We start from the raw sequence: 17679 nt of genomic DNA on the forward strand, positions 1-17679 counted from the left end.
CTGCTGGTGGAGGTGACCCTGCCTAGGTGACTCCAATGACATCAACAGCAGCCTGTGCCCTGGCCTCCAGAAACACAGCCCCCAGGTGACTTACGGGGTTGAGCAGACAGACTCCGGCTCTCTCTCCTCCGCAGCACTGGTGTAGAATTGGAGCAGCTCATCCTTCATGGACAGCTCATGACGGAGCTGAGAAACCTGCAAAGACAAGAGCCAGGCCCACCTTTTGCTTTCTAAGAGGTGATAATGTCCTCCTTGTACTCAAATACTTACTACTTAGAGACAAACTTCCCGTTGAAAATGAAGACACTAATCGGTTATGTGCTACTCAACAAAACAGGGGTTTCTAAGAGTTGAGTCTGATCCCACTTAAGAAAAACAGAATCCATTGCTTGAAGGCAGAAATCTCCTTCTCTAAATTAATAATTTTAATTTTGGTATAGAAAATAGACCCGAAGGCTCTAGAATGATGATGGAGGACATGAGATTACTTCTGGGCTTTGGAAGTAGTTAGATGACCAGCTGGACACACTACCAAATGAAAGAAGAGGCCTTTCACTTCTGCTGGAACCAAATCCAACTCAGAACAGGATCATGGAGATGCCAGCTCTGGTGGACTGCCATAAGCAGCTAGTCCACCCTACCTGGAAGCCCACACAGCCCCACCTGGTGACTGATACACTTTCATGGGGCTCCTGGCCACTCTCGGTCAGTCCTTGCTCAACAATCACTAGACAGAAATTTCAGATACAGGAGGAAAAGAGCAACTATCAAGAACTGATCACACAACTACTGCTATGGTGGTTTTGCAAATCATGGAGATTTATTTCAGGTTTTAAAGTAAAAAAAAAAAAAACTTTTGCTATAAAACTCTTCATTTGCCCTTCCAATATTTAGTACTGATGAACATGAAATCAGTACTAAAAAGAGTAGTGCAACTCTGTTTTCTTTCTTATTTAGAACTTGATGTGAGGTCTATGGTTAAGTCCAATTTCTGACCCAACACAGGGAGTGAATTGTTTCTTCCGAGGAGAAGCCAATTTATTATATACACAAAGGCTTCAACACCTAGACTGATCATTCAATGATGTGCCAAAGAGGAACATGCTATACTTTGTAAATTCAAAGCTTTTCCAAGGCAGGGGGACAAAACATTTCAAATCCCAGAGAATAGGATATTCTTGTATGTGGTAAGGAATTCCATGAAAGAATGGTAATTTGATTTATTGGTTCCTGAGTGGCATGTTCCTCTGCCCAGAAGGAGTGAGGTGGCTACTAGGGAGGATGAGGGCAGAAGGATCACAAGTTCAAGCCCAGCCTGGGCAACTTAATGAGACTCTGTCTCAAAATTTAAAAAAATAAATAAAAAGGTCTGGGGATATAGATCAGTGTTAGAGTACCCCTGGGTTCAATCCCTCGTTTCAACAACAACAACAACAACAACAAAATTGCAGTCTGAAAACTATAGAAGCAGCCTAAATGTCCATCAATAAATGTACAAGGAATGATTTTTTAAAACGTGGTATATTTATACTGTGGAGTTTTATTCAGCTATGAAGAGTAAAGAAAATATTTCATTTGCAGGAAAATGAATGGAACTAGAGAACATGATAAGTGAAATAAGCCAAACTCAGAAGGCCAAGGGCTTTATGTTTTCTTTCATATGTGGAAGCTAGAGAGGAAAAAAAGAAAAGAAAGTGGATAGAAATCTCACATAAATCTAAGGAAGATCAGTAGAGGAAAGGGTAAAGGACCAAGGGGAGGAAGGAGAAGAGGGGAAAGGGAAATACTGGAAAATGATATTGTCCAAATTATAGTGTTATACTGTTTGCATGTAAGAATGTGTTAACAAAAAATACCACCATTAAGTATAAATATAATGTACCAATTAAAAAATGAAAAAATTGTAAGAAGGGTCCCAGGCTAACGCCCACACTTTCTTCATGGTCACCTAAGAGAAGGGAGGACTTCTGGTCACGATGCTAGGGGCAGGGAAGACAGGGGTCGACTTTATTTCTCCTAGAACACAACAGTATTCTACTTCACCATCTTTAAAGATAGCCTGGGATTAAATCTTTTCATATAGTATGACAACTCAACTTCATCTTATTAAAATTGCCATTAAACCCAGGTTGGGAATCGTTTCAGTGAGAAGAAAATTTGATTACATCTTAGGGACATGGGTAAGGATGCACACTCCCAATAAGGAAGTTCCTGATAGAAAAATAAGAGAGAAGCTTCCTGTCAAAAAAAAAAAACTGTCAAAATTTCACAGTCAAAATTCACTGTGGAAATAGGGTGACAGGAAACAAGGGCCTGACTCTCAGCTTCCTACTCCTGTTCCAGAAGCTCTGGCTGACTCCATTGCTTCCTTCCTCCTGGCCACACCACATGGCTTCAGAAAACAGGTGTGGATCCTTCTCATCCTCTTAAGATAAGTCTGATAAGTCAAAACATTTCATGCCCTTCCTGTAGCCATTGATAGTCACCAGCCAAGAAGGGCATCATGAAAATAACAGGGTTTTTTCCATGAAAACAATAGGCTAATTTTTTTTCCTATACATATGATATTACATTACAAGGATGAATGCCAGTCACCACCCTCCCCTGCAGCAGGAGGTGGCCTTCTCTGGCCCAGCCACCTTCTGCTCACTTGCTGTTGTGTTGGCCTGTATGTGCTTCTGCACACTATTACCTAATGGGGTAAACACACTGCTACCAGGGATTGAACCCAGATGTGCATGGTGGTGGGAGCTGTCACAGCTTCACACGTGCACACAACACAGCAACATGATTTGTTCAGTATCACTCCCCAGGATTTCCCCTTTCCTGTTCCCTACCCCTGGTCCCTTTTCTCTACTCTTTCCTTCATGAGATCTTCCAACCTTTCTTTCCCTTTTTCCTCCTAGATTCCACATAAGAGAGAGAACATACAACCCTTGGCTTCAAATATAATTGTTTAAGTTTCTACCACTGCTACTGTCACCATAATGACCCAACCATATGATCTATTAGAAACAAGAGTTTTAAAATAATTAACCTGAGCATTGACATTGAAAAAAAGAAAAAATTCAATCTTTGTCAAAATATAACAAATATTAAACTCGGAATCAGTAAAATAAGATAAAAGAAAATGGATTAAAAAAATTCAATATGAACCTGGATATTTAAAAAAACATAATTGTTAAATTCCTAACCATACTGATTGAAGAGGAGGACAAAAATTGTTAGTATCAGGAATAACAGAAGAGGCACCTTCAATGCCCCCCTACATATTAACAAGGAAATGATATAATACTATATAACTCTTGATCCCCAAATTTGACAATTTATGTAAAACAGATAAATTCCTGGAAGTAGATTTTCTATTAGTTATTTGAAATGAAATGGAAACTTGAACTGGCAACTCTTCTTCCTAGGCCTAATAATTGGTATTATAGTTATGTGGTCACAAATCATGTGCCACCATGTATTGCCTGTGTCTAATTTTTAAATTAATTTCTTATTTTGAATAAATAATGTGTGAAGATATATATATATATATATATATATATATATATATATATATATATACACACACACACACACATATGTGTAAAGAAAATGTAATCTATTTGGTTTAATATGTATGAAAAGTACATATGGGGTTTGGACAAACAGCTCACAAACAAAATATTGATGGGCTCTTGGTTTTCAAACATAATACTGAAAGAGGAAATAAAAGGCATGGGAGAGATGAAAGGAGAATGCACCAGAGTGCACACACAAACTTCTCTCTCGTTATCTCTACCAAATGAACCAGAAGAGGAGATAATTTAGCGCCTCCATTTAACCATCATGGGCAATGTTAACTTGAGCAGTCTGTGAGTATTATAAAATATGTTTCCAGTAAATGGAGTTGATATGACCTTGGCAGAGTTACTTAACAATTCTCTACCCTTTTTCACCCAAGAAACTGGATCCCCTTGATTCCTCAAATCCTTCTCAGAAGTTTTAAGAGATTTTTGAACCTTGAAAAATATTTGTAATTAAATATAGCAAACATATCAATGTTACAAAAAGGACTAAGAGTATGGAATAAATTTTGATGGGGAGTTTTGTTACCACCTACTCTGCTGGCCCTTCATATGAATTAGATTAATAGATAGACAGATGATAGACACTGTCATTTTAGAAAAAAATGCTCAACTCTATGGATATATTTTAAAATAGTAATTCTATTTATTTATTTATTTGTTTGTTTGTTGTAGTTGGACACAATTCCTTTACTCCATTTGTTTATTTTTATGTGGTGCTGAGGATTGAACCCAGGGCCCCGTGCATGCTAGGTGAGCTCTCTACTGCTGAGCTACAATCCCAGTCCCTAAAATAGTAATTTTTTAAAAACATTTTTTAGCAATACATAGACACAATATAATTATTTTGTTCATTTTTTTTAATGTGGTGTTGAAGATTGAACCCAATGCCTCACATGTGCAAGGCAAGCACTATGCCACTGAGCCACAACCCCAGCCCCATAAATAGTAATTCTTATAATTTTTATAAAAAATATAAAGCCATAGGCTAAAGGGCAGTAATTAATTCAAAACATATTTTTTAATATAAGAAAAGAATGGATAGCATAAATTAGTTCATTCACATACTCTTTGCCATTATTCATTTCATAGCCTTTTGTAAAATTCAATACTCAATACAAGATTCAGTCTAATTTCATTTAGATCTATATCTATGGAGATTATAATCCAAAGGGAAGTATGAAAATTATCATTTACAGGAGACAGAAAAATCTTTTGAGGGACTGTTTTTTGGCATTTCCTGATAAAACACTTGTACAAACAACTCCTTAGGAGTCTTAAGTTTTGTTGAAACAGCCTCAAATTCAGAATCTGCCAACCTGCAGGTCGTGAGCTTTTTGGGAGAGCATGGGAGAATAGTTGGAGGGAGTTGAAATTACTCAGGAAAACACACTTGCTAATGGCAGGCTGGGGGCCAGTGTTCCTGAGAAATTAAACTCAGAGTTTAATGCACTGTCTTCATTTATATTACTGCCTCCAGTTTTTTGTAGCTTAATCAAAGCACATCTATGGTTCTGCGGGCCCCCACATTGAGCACTTGCTGTGAGTGGTGTGTTCTTGAAGGGTTTTTGGGAAATGAAGCAATATTTCCAACAGTGGTCAAAAACAGGTCAAGAAGGCCTGGGTAGTAAAAGAGAAAACTTTAATTTCTTTTTCTTGGGTCTTAGGCAATCTAAGATTGAGTTTCTTATCTTGCTGTGGTGAAGAAAGTTGGCATCTGTATTATGAACACAGGTTGAGAGAAAAACAGTAGGACTCTCAGAAAGTGCTCCCCAATCACGTTGTACTGTGTATCTACCTATATATTTATCTCTGGGTTTCTTATTTACTATTTTCTTATTCCACAACTATGTCTTTAAATATCAAACGTTTTTATTTTGCTACCAAAACATGTAGTGGAGGATCTTTTTAGTTTTGCTACAAAAAGATACAGCAGGGACTTGGGTTATGGCTTAGTTGTAGAGCACTTGCCTAGCATGTGTGAGGCCCTGGGTTCGATTTTCAGCACTGCATATAAATGAAGGTTCATTGACAACTAAAAAAATATATGTGTCCTCCTAAATTTAGAAGCTAAAATGCATTTGCTCCTCTTTGGATCTATGACACAAAGCATGCTCTGTAACTTGGGTAACTGTGCTTGACCTCCAACTGGATTATAAACAACTTCCCTGGCAGACCCTTTCAATTTAGTTAGAATCCCTGACAAATGCAGCATTCTCCAAAACCTATAGAACAACAGCTCTGTGTTTTTAGAAAAAAAAATCAAGGTAAACAAGATTCACTGGTTTTATGACTGTGTCAAACTTTAAAGAATGTGCACTGGATTTATTTACTCATGGAGTTCTCAAAACCTCAAATAGGGAATGAGGGAACTAAATGAGCTCTCTGATTCCTAGCTCACACTCTTAGTGACTTTGACCTGGAGCAAATTATTTAATCTTTCCAAGGATTAATTTACTTATCTGTAAAATGTAGATACAAACACTTAAACCACAGAATTGGTCAGTGGATTAAATAAGATTAAAATATCTAAAATAGTAAGATTTTTTTCCATTTGTTTTGAGATGTATTTTGTATTACTATGCTGTCATATAATTTAGATTATGTCTTTGGCATACTGAAAATGTATTATCCTCCACTGTTCATTGATTTTTCTATTGGAATTTTATAGATCATTAAATGACCCTGCACTAATGATGCCAATGTGTTTTAAAATATTGAAAGGTAAACCAATGCTTCCTACATACAGTGCATGCCCTTCCTGAGAAATTAAATTCCTTTAGAGGCATTGTCCTTTGTTCTCATATTACAGTGAGTTGAGTTGCCTGACTTGCTACTCAAGAGCCATTAGGATATCAGAGCTCTGACTTCCCTGTCATGTACTTTACATCTTGTCACATCACCCATTTTCTTTGGAGTGCAATAAAAATCTTCACAGAAGTCACTACCTTGGTGATAGTTCAAGTGTTAGTTTCAGCCCATGAAAAACTCAAAGTAAATCATACCATTTTTGGCTATTCAGAACCTTTCTATCCCATTTCATAAGAGATCTCATTTCAGAGAGATAAGGGGGATTTTAAATTCTTAATATAGGACTTTGTAAGCATGCCCTTTGGAAATAAGAGAGAATCATGACTGTAGGTAAGAAACCTACTGACAAACTGTGGTTTAACTCATCATTTTTTTCAAAAGTAGGCATGATGTTTTTAAAGTTACTCTAGGCTAATTTCAAAAGCTGACAGCATGTAAGTCTCATTCTTATTTTGTGTGACAGACTTATTAGGTAGGGAACCTAAGAGTTAAATAGTATTTGCTGTTTTCTTTTAGATTTATATGATATCAAAGGTTTTTAGCCCCATTTCCATGTGGTATAAACAAGCTATTGTCAAAGTTTTCAGGGAAGGTATAGGAGTATAGAAGAATGATTATCACTTTTCAATACTTTGCTTATGTAAGACACAGTGCACTGAGTGTACACCATGTACCCAGCTCCAAAAAAACATAGAGGGCCTCTGTCCTCAAAAGTGTACTGTCTAATACTTGGAGATGCAAATGATGAAAGACAAAATTTATGGCAATAGGTAAAGCAAGTGTACACTGCAGATGCTAAAGGAGCTCAGAGAAGAAGAGAAGCTAATGGGTTATGGACAGGTAAGATGGCTTTTTTTGAAAGAAAAGAACTTGATCAGGAAATTTAAATACAGTAGGATTGGCCAAGAAGATGAGGAAAGGGACTTATGGAAGTAGGAAAGGAATGGCAAAGAGTAGAGTGAATGAAGGACCTGTAAAATGATTGTTGTGAGTGAAGTGAATGAATTAAATAATCATTTTGGACAAGCAGTTTGGATCAAGTGTAAGTCAAAACTCTGAATCTCTAATTTGACCTTGATGGATGTAACATAGATTCTTTAGGTAAGAAGGGGCAGTAGGAAAACATATCCACAGGAAAAAAAAAATTACTAGTTTTACTCAGGATGGGTTAGAAATGAAGAACTTAGGGGTTGATCATGGGATGATCTAAGATGGTTACTGAAGACATAAAAATCATAAAAAGGGTGGAGAAGAGATGATCACAGAAATATTAAGAGGAAGAAGGACAATACATGGTAAATATTCTCAATTATTAAGGTAATTAATCAATGAGGGAAATATTGCAATAATTATGGGCTTTATAATTTAGAGTTTGAATCCCCTCTGGATTCTTGCCAACAGTAACATCAGGAAAATTATTACATTATTTGTACTTAAGTTTCCCCAAACCTAAAATGAAAATAAAGTTGTTTATGTGAGGACTGAACAAGCTAACACATAAAATTCCCAACAAATGCCTGGTATTTAATAGGTACTCAAAAATATTATCTCCTATCCCACTAAGTTAAAAGTAAAACATCCTATAATAGGGAGCTTGAAAAAACAAAATGGAAATCAACTTCAATCTTAGTGGCTAGAAATGCAATTAGCTAGTTACTATGGTAACTTGAACCATAGTAAGAACTTGATAAATACTAGTTGTTATTACTGTTGTTGTTACTGTTAGAGGTGTTGGAAAAAATGGTAGAATGAATTCTGGAGAGAAAAAAGTCATAGTCATGAAATGAACAAGAAAAGTTAAAGTACAAGGTTATCCCTGGTGTATTATGTTGCAATAAATTAAGATAAGAACTGCAAAGTGATTCCAAAAAAATAGATTTAGTCAGTAACCAAAGTGACTGGCTTTTTAAATTCTCATTTCTGGTCAGGACTCACTCTTAATTTAGGAGGGAGTAGGTAAGTAATGCTAGGTAATGCTCATTTAACCACTTGAACTGTTAAAAATGTATGACTTGTCCACTGTCACCAAAAATACTCCTTATGGGATAATAGTCTTTCCATGGAAGGAACAGAAAACCAAGGTCCTTAAAATAAATGTAACTAGCAATCTATTTTAACATAGGTGAAAATAGGAAACTAGAATGTTCTCTCGGATAAGTAGATGCTGATCCATAATGGGTTTGGGGGTGGGGAGCATGGGAAGAATGGAGAAACTTTAGCCAGGGTAAAGGGGAGGGAAAGGAAGAGAGTGGGCATGGGGGTCAGAAAGATGGTGGAATGAGATGGACATCATTACCCTAAGTAATGTGTGAAGGCATGAATGGTTTGACTCTGCATTGTGAACAACCAGAGTCATAAAAAATTGTGTTCTGTGTATACTATGAATTGAAATGCATTCTGCTGTTAAGGTTTAGTATGCCTGTTGAAGCCCCCTAAAGCCCAAGGTTATGCAAGAGCAGTGGCTAAGACAAAGGTCAGCTCGGGCAGGCCCAAGCTAGGAGGATAAAATGTTCTTTTCCCCTTGTCTTAAGTCACAAGCTCAGCATACCTGGGCCAACAGGGAGAGGCTCTTGGCATGCTTAGCCTGGGAACAGTACATAGTAAAGAAACACATGCAGCCTTAGATGATTAGATGAACTCTATAAAAGAACTCTTGGCTTTACTGAGCAAATAAATAAGAACGATCAGACTTTAGTTTAATATATTAGCTGAAGCATGTTATTAGGACAATGTGGATAAAGTGATGTAAAAGAATTGTTTGCCTTATGTCTAGAAGTGTATAAAAGAAGCTAAGAAATAAACATCAGCATGCAGTTGCATTTGCTGCCTTTGCTCTGCATCCCCTGTGTCCTGATTTCTTCTCGACCCTTACCCAGGGACCCGAACGCACTAGACGTTCACATTCTGCTATCATGTATAATAAATTAAAATGAATACATAAATTTAAAATAAAAAAAAAACTGGGGATAGAAATGCAAATCTGGATATTATATATTAAGGAACACATGAGGTACATTAATTATGAAACAGTAAAGACTTATGCATTTTCCTCAGTGCATCTTTTATATCTTTGATATGAGAAAGATACTTGTGAATATAAAGAATTATCTAACCCATATTTGGAAATTTAAATAATCTCTTGTTTAAAACAATGGTTTAAGGGAATCACAAAGTTAACACACATACATACAACACACGCATACATGCACACATCAATGATTGTTTTCTCTTGCACTTTGACTTCAAACCACATTTATTATAGCTTTTACAGAACACTACACCTATGCATCACTTCCCATTACAACATAGATTCTTCTTTGATTTGATTTTTTTATAACTTGATAATGATACTCTCATTAGAGGTGCTGAGAATTAATTGAAGAAAATCAACAGCTTTAGAGAGTGAATCGATTATTCAAGAAACACTAAAGCTCCAACATTATGTGGTGATATAAATGGAAAGAAAAGGCAAGCATACAAGATTATTAAACATGTTCCCTTTGTCTTCTGCTTATGACCCAACAGCAACCATTCCTAGAATAATGGCAAAGAACGACAGACTTCATAAATCACAGTGCTTCACTTGATTTTATATCAATTTGATTCTAAAAATTAAATCTCTCAAATTAAAAGAAATATATGAAATTTAACTTTTTTTTTCAAAAATAGGAAATGCAGTGCAGTGATAAAGAGAATAAACTTTGGAATCACAAAAAAAAAAACCCAAAAACAAAAAAAAACACAGTTCCTTGTGATGATTTTTCATAAAGCCAAACAACAAATATTGGCTTTCTCTTGTATTGGAAAATTAATAGATAAAGAGTATTGCAATGACCTGAAGTCTTGGATAAAGAGAATAAATAAAGTATTGACACATGAGGAATAGACAATTCTCCATCCATTGTTGAGATTTTTATTCCTTGTGGAGCAGATGGTCTAAATAAAGCAGCCAAAAATAACAGGTAGGTTTTTATTGCATTAAACCATTGAAAACATTAAGCATCTACAGTTTAAATCATGTTCAAGATAACAAGCCTTAAAATAACTTTGGATTTTTTTTTAGAGTTGTGAAACACCTTTGCCCATTTTAAACAATATCAAAGCACAAAGACTAATGTGTAGATGAACATATACTTAGGGACAACACAAAAGAAACAGCTACTCTTTATGAAAATGGTTTAACATAGGGCTGTTAAATCATGTTGGTAGACTCAACTGATATGGATAACATCACCTTTTCTGAGGCCAAACAAAGCTTGGGTCTAAGTCATTGTTGCTTTAAATCTGATCTGATAACATCACATGTCCTACACATTTCCATTTACCAAATGGAAGTCAACTACAAAGAACTCAAATACATTACTCCTCCTATAATTTGCCATATGCATTCGTCCAATTAGAATTCAAATTGAAGTCTAATAACACCCATTCAATATTTTATGCATTTATTATATAATAAAAGTTTACATAGGTCAAGGAAGAGTCTGTGATGTAGGAATGGATAAAGTAGAATATATTAACTGGGTTATCAATTGAGGAGATAATATAACTCTGTTCAACATTGTTATATTTTAAACATGTATTAGTGCATTATAATTATACATAGTATTGGAGTTCATTTTGATATATTCATATATATATATATATATATATATATATATATATATATATCATAGTTTGCTCCATTTCAATCTCCAGTACTTTTCATCCATCCCCTCCTCCTACCCTTGATCCTCCCCCTCTACTCTTTTGGTCTTCCTTCTATTTATTTACTTATTTTTAATACATACATAATGTTTTCATACACAAGAGGACTGCATGGGATGACTTGTGGCATACAGGCACATAATTTAATGCAAGCATATAATTTACTCCCTAATTCTTTTCTTCCCCCCCCCCTTTCCTCCCTTCTAATTTTTTTTTTACAGAAAATAAGTATATTTATTGTAGTCACAGGGTAAAAAGTCAATATACAAAGATCATTTCCATTGTATTCATCTCCCTTCTAATTTTGAGACATATTGTATTCTGTTATAAATAAGATGTGGTTTTTCACTTTAAAAACTCTAGATATCAAGTGAAAACTACATATTTTTATCTGTCTTCCCCAATATCCTGCTTCCCTGGAATAACTACCATTAACTTTTCAGAATCTGTGCAAGTACCTTGACAGTTGAATAAATGCTCAAACCATTAAGTCTACAGTGCATTTTAAGAATCCCTTAAATTCATAAAATATCTTCATTCTTCTTGAATAATTTAAAATCATAGCCACTTTCCTGGATATGAAGGATGCATTATATAAAAAGTGGGATTATGTCTTCACTTAATGTTTGTAATTTACTTTTAAAAAATTCCACATTGTCTCATAGCCTTTCTTTATTATCATACATGGAGATTTATTTCATACTATTCAATGTCCTCTCTTTAGATAAATCCTAGTTATTTTTCAAAATATGGGTATTTGTTTAATTTCCTTGCATAGAGACACACTTTCTTATGCAATTGTATCACTATTTCTACAGGTAAAAGGAGGACATGATATATCAAAGACTTCATAGACTTTTATTTAAATGCCTTTTGGAACATCCATTTAAAAAAATTCTCAATGTCTTTTACTTTCAATAATCCATATTATTTTTAATAGTATTTGCTTCTTTAGGGGGAACTACAATGTCTCTTGTTCTTGCATCTTAGCCTGGCTGCACTTGGGCATCAATTAAGAACTGTGTACTATTAATAGTTTGTAGGGCAAAAAAGAGTATATAGTAGAAGAGAAAAATATTTAAGCCTTGAGTCAATAATACAGAGAACAATGGTACTGCCATTGAGTGTAATAATACAATTAATTAGTAATAAATAGTGTATTTTTGATAAATCACTAGATAAATAAATATGCCTCTGGGGTTTTGATTGTCAAACAAAATCTATTTTATGTAATCTCAGTTCAAATACAGATACTTGCAAAAGAAAATGTAGGGTATAAGTATGTGGTAGGAGTGTAATCAGCAAGAGATAATTTCAGAGAAAAAGATATGGTGTGGCAATATGCTATTATGGTAGTCAGAATGAGACTAGATAAATGAGAAGAAATAGAGAAATAAGAGGGAAAGAAAAGGGGGGATTTGATCCTTGAAGATACTGAAAGATTTAAAAGGAAAAAGATATATTATATGTAGAATATAGAGGTATAATTTTAAGGTGCAACCCCCAGCCTTGTCTCCCCAGAATCAAAAGACACGGTATGAAAACAGATATAGTGGGATTGGGGTAGGAGAAGAGTAGAACTAGTAAATCACAATGACTAAGTTCCAGGCAGGGCCAGGCACAAAACAAAGAGGATGGGTACTCAGCAGATTTTTAAATTAACTAGTGCATATTTTGGCTCTACTAAATTATGATAAGCAGCTGCAATTTGATTACTTGTATATAGGTTTTGGACTCAATGAAGCAAACATCTGTCCCCAAAGAATGAACTGAGGCCAAGAATGATCAGTCGCTCAGCTAAGGAGGAAAAGCCAAACCTGGAGTACTCTCTTCTGACTCACTGAGCTGGATTTCCCTTACCTGGTATCACATTGTCTAGACTGATGAAAACCTCCTCTTTGTAAGTAATATTAGAATTAAGGCTAGATACAGAATAATAAGCATTTGTTGGTCTATTTTTTCTTACTCTGTCCTGGAGTATTTTATATTTTATTCCAAATTCATATATATATATATATATATATATATATATATATATATATATATATACACTTTACATATGGGCCTCAATTTCATATTATAAATAAAATTGAGAAAAGAACTAAGAAATTCTCCTTTCTCATCAGAATTGCATTCTAGCAACCTCAGGCCTACTTTACCTAGCTATTTTTTGACCAGAAAAGATAACTGAATTCGTACTGGGGCTGTAGCTCAGTGGTAGAATCCTTGCCTCGAATGTGGGAGGCACTGAGTTCAATCCTCAGCACCACATAAAAATAAAGATATTGTAAAAAACTAAATAGAGCTTTAAAAAAGATAACTGAATTCTCAAGAGTTATTTTGGTCTATATGAGGTTCAGTTGTATTCTCCCCATGTTTACACTTTCTTGAGATGTTCAAGAAAATGAGTAATCATACTTTACCTGCTTAGTTCATTTAGAGCAATATCTTCCAAGTTCATCCACATTGTCACCTACTGCAGACTTTCCTGCTTTATTAAGGATGAATAATGGCCCATTGCAGGCATATATCACATTTTACAGAATAGAGTCACTTTGTATTAGGCAGAGACAAGTGAAGGGAGGGGAGGAGAACAGGGGTAGTAAGATAGAATGAATTGGACATTATTACCCTATGTGCATATATGACATATATGACTGGTGTGATTCTGCATCATGTACAACAAGAATGAGAAGTTATATACCATTTATGTATGACGTGTCAAAGTGCATTCTACTGTCATGTATAAACAATTAGAACAAATAAAAAAGTATATACTAAATATATGCATTTTTGTATATCAGTTTTCCTTATTTACATGTTTTGCAAAAGGAAGGTGAAGGTGGTAGGACGGCAGAAATTAAAACTGTTAACCATTACAAAGGCAAATATGGTCTTACCCTCTTATTTTCTATTACAACTCAGCTGGCCGTCCATCCCTGGGGAAGGTAGCTTTTGGTTTCTAATCAACCTTTATTGGCATATGCACATGCTCCCTGGGTCTCTATTGTCAATCGTCATGGCAAATTCATGCTTCCCACTGGCTACTCAAGGAAATTTCTAGGGTGCAGTGATGAGCATGTTTGCACAAACATTGGCTTCTCAAAGATTGTACCACATGGTGCAATACTTTAAAATATTTGTTTGAGTCAATCAGGATTTCATTGTAGCCTCTTCTTTCTTTCCCTTCCTCTTTCTTTTCAAGGTGCTAAACACATGTATTTTGTGTTAGGACAGCCTGAGTTCAATCTTGCGTCCATCTACTGAGTAAATAGTAGTATAAAATTTGTAGTATATTTTAAGTCTCTGTCTCCTTAAAAAGAAGGGTAAACTTAGTTCTTTTGTGTGAAAATTAAATGTGATCACAAATGCAAAGTGATTGGCATACTATTTGACATGATGATACATTTAGGTCAAGTTGGTTGCACTGAAAACTGGCAAACCAGGCAGATCAGCAGTGGAGAACTGCAGGAACTGCTAGGTGCAGCTGTCAGATGATCTCCAGGGAACTGTTGGAAGCAGCTGGCTACTGATCCCAGGAAGGCAACATGAGAGTTGCTACCACTAGGAACTGAGAGTTCTTGACATTCAATCTCAGGGCTATTAACACTAAGATCTGAGATCCATCAGTTAGTCCTCAGACCTCAGAGATGGGAGAAGTGCTTTGCCTCTTTGTGACTTCTCTTCAAAGCAGGCCCTCAGATGATTGGTAAGGGAGATGTTTAAGGGGCACAGATCATGGAGAGATGTACAGAGAAGATCCCCTAAACCAAGAGAGGCCTTTTCCATGGGGTGATGAGTTGGGTTTTGGGATATTGTCTGTTTTCTCCCAGGATTAGGGGGGGAGGAGCAGTCTAAATCTGGAAACAAGACCCAATAGATGGACGCTTGTGAGCCCTCGGTCCTGGCAACCCCAGTTCTCCCATCTTGGTTCTCACTGCATGGAGGTGCACAGACAACATGGCAGAAGGCAGCAACTGGAGAAGATTTTTTCCCTACCAAACTTCCTTTATTCCCAGTGACAGTCAAACAAGGTACAGCTTCCCACCCAGGATTGAACATTGTGACCCTCCCCTCTCAGTACCTCCTGCAGCCCCTTTTTTTCTGACAACCCACAGGAACTGTCCTATGTGAGGAAGAACCTTTGGCCCTTCCAGCACAGAATGAAGCAAAGGTGAGATCTTGCCTGAGAGGCAGCCATCTCAGAGGCCATCAGCCACCACGACTGTCCTCAAGGCCTCTTCTTCTTTTGGTTGCTCAATGACATGCACTTCCTCTTTTGAGTCTGTGAGGTTCAAACCAGCTCCAGATCCACAACTTGCCCTCTGGTGGCCTGGAGCGGAGACCCAGAGCAGGGCATCTTTTCCATATTGCATGAGCATCCAGTGAGAGCGCTCTTCATGGACATGGCACCTGAAGGAGGGTGGCAGCTGAGGCATCCTCTCTGGGGAGGTGGGGCCTGGATTGCTTGATCTTCTGAGCACAGGGTTTCCATTCTAGGAGTCTGGCTCTGCGACAGTCCCCAGGGCAGCAGGCGGTGCTTGGAGCTAAGGAGGAAATCCAGGCTTTGGAGGTCATCATCAACACTGCAGCCATTGGCTGTCTTATGTGGCCACCCAAAAGAAGTGGCTTTTCTGAGACCCACTATGCCTTTGTTTCCCAGGTTTATAGAGGAGGATCTGTGGTTCTGGGGAGGATGGTTGGAGTGGATGTCCCCCAATGAGGAAGACCAGTGATGGCCTTTGAGGATAGTAGTGTCCTTCGAACCCAGTGGCCCTGCTCCTCTTCACAACCTGGAAAGCCACCTCTGTGGGCCAGTCCTCCATGCTGTCCCCTTGATCAGTGTGATGTTTCTGCTTCTCTGCACCTTGCTTGGCAGATGCCGCAGAAGATTTTTTGTCCAGTTGAAACATACCATGAACTTGAGGAACCTGCAAAGGTGCTTCTTCACAAGATAAAGGAGGATATGGGCACTGGCCAACTCTTCTTCATGCATGAAATGGGCCATAGGGACTGGGACAATCATATTTCAGTGGGAAGTGGAGCTGTCACTGTTCTTATTCTCAGAGAGACACACTGAGTGTCTGCTGGCCACCCTCCTGGGCTTCCTTTCTGCTTGATATCCTCAGCTCTTCCATGGTTCTCATGTCTCCTTCCTTTTTTTTTTCCATCCTACATCCTGTATCCTAGAACAGACTCACTCAGGGAGCCATCACAGACAGGATAATGATAACATCCTCTGGGCCACATGAGTAAGGTCCTGTGCCTTCCTCATCTACCTGCTATCCCTTGCTCCCCTTGCTCCCCTCTCCACCTGTGGTAACTCCCTTTCTGTATACTTGTGTCCCTTTGTCTCCTAGTCTGCCATCTATTGCTCTGTGCCTTTGTGTCTGTTCTGAAACCCTGGTAAACCTGATGTCCCTACCTCCTTTGTTCTACCTGGTGCCCCTTTCTCCTTGTCTAACTTTTGTTTCTCCCCAACCCCTGTTTTTCCTGGTGTCCCTGCACTTCTTTATCAAGTGTTCCTGCCTCTCTTCTGTACCTCCTACCCCTGGTCTACTGGGAGACCTTCCTTCTGCTTTCTACCTGGTCAGTGTTGAGTCTTTCCTGATGCTCCAGCTCTTTTGTTAGGGCCAAGATATTTATATATGGTTTGGAGGAAAGCATTTCTTCCAGGAAGCGAGGATGAATTATATTCTCTGCCTGGGATGAGAAGGAAGAGAGTGTGAGTGACATTGGGAGGAAATGGCCCCAAGTCAGAAGGATTTCTAGGAGAAAGAGGAAGCAATAAGGATCCCATGCTCATCTGTACCAAGGAGTGGTTATATCACAACTACAGGCTACACCCGTTTACAAGTGTAAAACTGCATGTAAACACTCACTCTCACACACAGATAAACACACATACACTCACAATGCTATTATTCTAAGCTATGTAGCTTAATTCCATGGATCTTGAGACCTTGTATACACCAAGATTGTAGGCCCAGCTCACCTTGTTGACAAAGTCCTCATCGACATAGCTCAGGAGACTTGGATCTGGGTATAAATCATCCTGTATTGGCTGTTGCTCCAGTCCTTCCTCTCCCATGTTTGCAGCAAGCTCTTCTGTGGACAAGTGGGAGGGCTCCCACATGGCAAAGTTGGTAGGCCCAAATAGCTCCATGTACTCTTGGATGGTTTCAGGTGGGATCTCCTTGGGTGCCTTGGTCTCAGGCCCTTTGATCTTGGCCACCTTGGTCTTGGCCATCTTGGTCTTGCATGCCTTTTTCTCAGGCACCATGGTCTATGGTGCCTTGGGTTTAGCTGCTAATGAGCAGGCAGGACATGCCTAAGGGTTGGTCTTTCTGGAGGTGCACACCATGACAAGGAGGACCAGAATGGCGCATGTATGAGGGATCCATAGTCATTTCAAACACTTGGTATTAGACAGGGTTGAGGGGACCTAACCTGGCATGCCATGCATGAGGAAAATCTGACCCAGGACCCAAGGGATGTAACAGTGCACCAGATGCAACATCTAGGAGAGTCAAGTGGGAGGACATTTGGATTTACTTGTATTGCATGCACTTTATCCTGCCAGGACCCA

General features: G+C 37.7%; 1 protein-coding gene across 1 annotated transcript in view; it reads right to left on the reverse strand.

Annotated features, from left to right (window-relative positions):
• Positions 1–17373, reverse strand: part of LOC144251482 (trafficking kinesin-binding protein 1-like) — a 42266-nt gene extending 24893 nt beyond the window's left edge. Inside the window, 3 exon segments of the mRNA XM_077794362.1 lie at positions 95–195; positions 16677–16793; positions 17086–17373. Of these exon segments, the coding sequence (XP_077650488.1) occupies positions 95–195; positions 16677–16793; positions 17086–17373 (506 nt within the window).
• Positions 17374–17679: the final 306 nt, after the last annotated feature.

This window comes from Urocitellus parryii, assembly GCF_045843805.1.
Source record: "Urocitellus parryii isolate mUroPar1 chromosome 13 unlocalized genomic scaffold, mUroPar1.hap1 SUPER_13_unloc_9, whole genome shotgun sequence".
Lineage (NCBI taxonomy): Eukaryota > Metazoa > Chordata > Mammalia > Rodentia > Sciuridae > Urocitellus > Urocitellus parryii.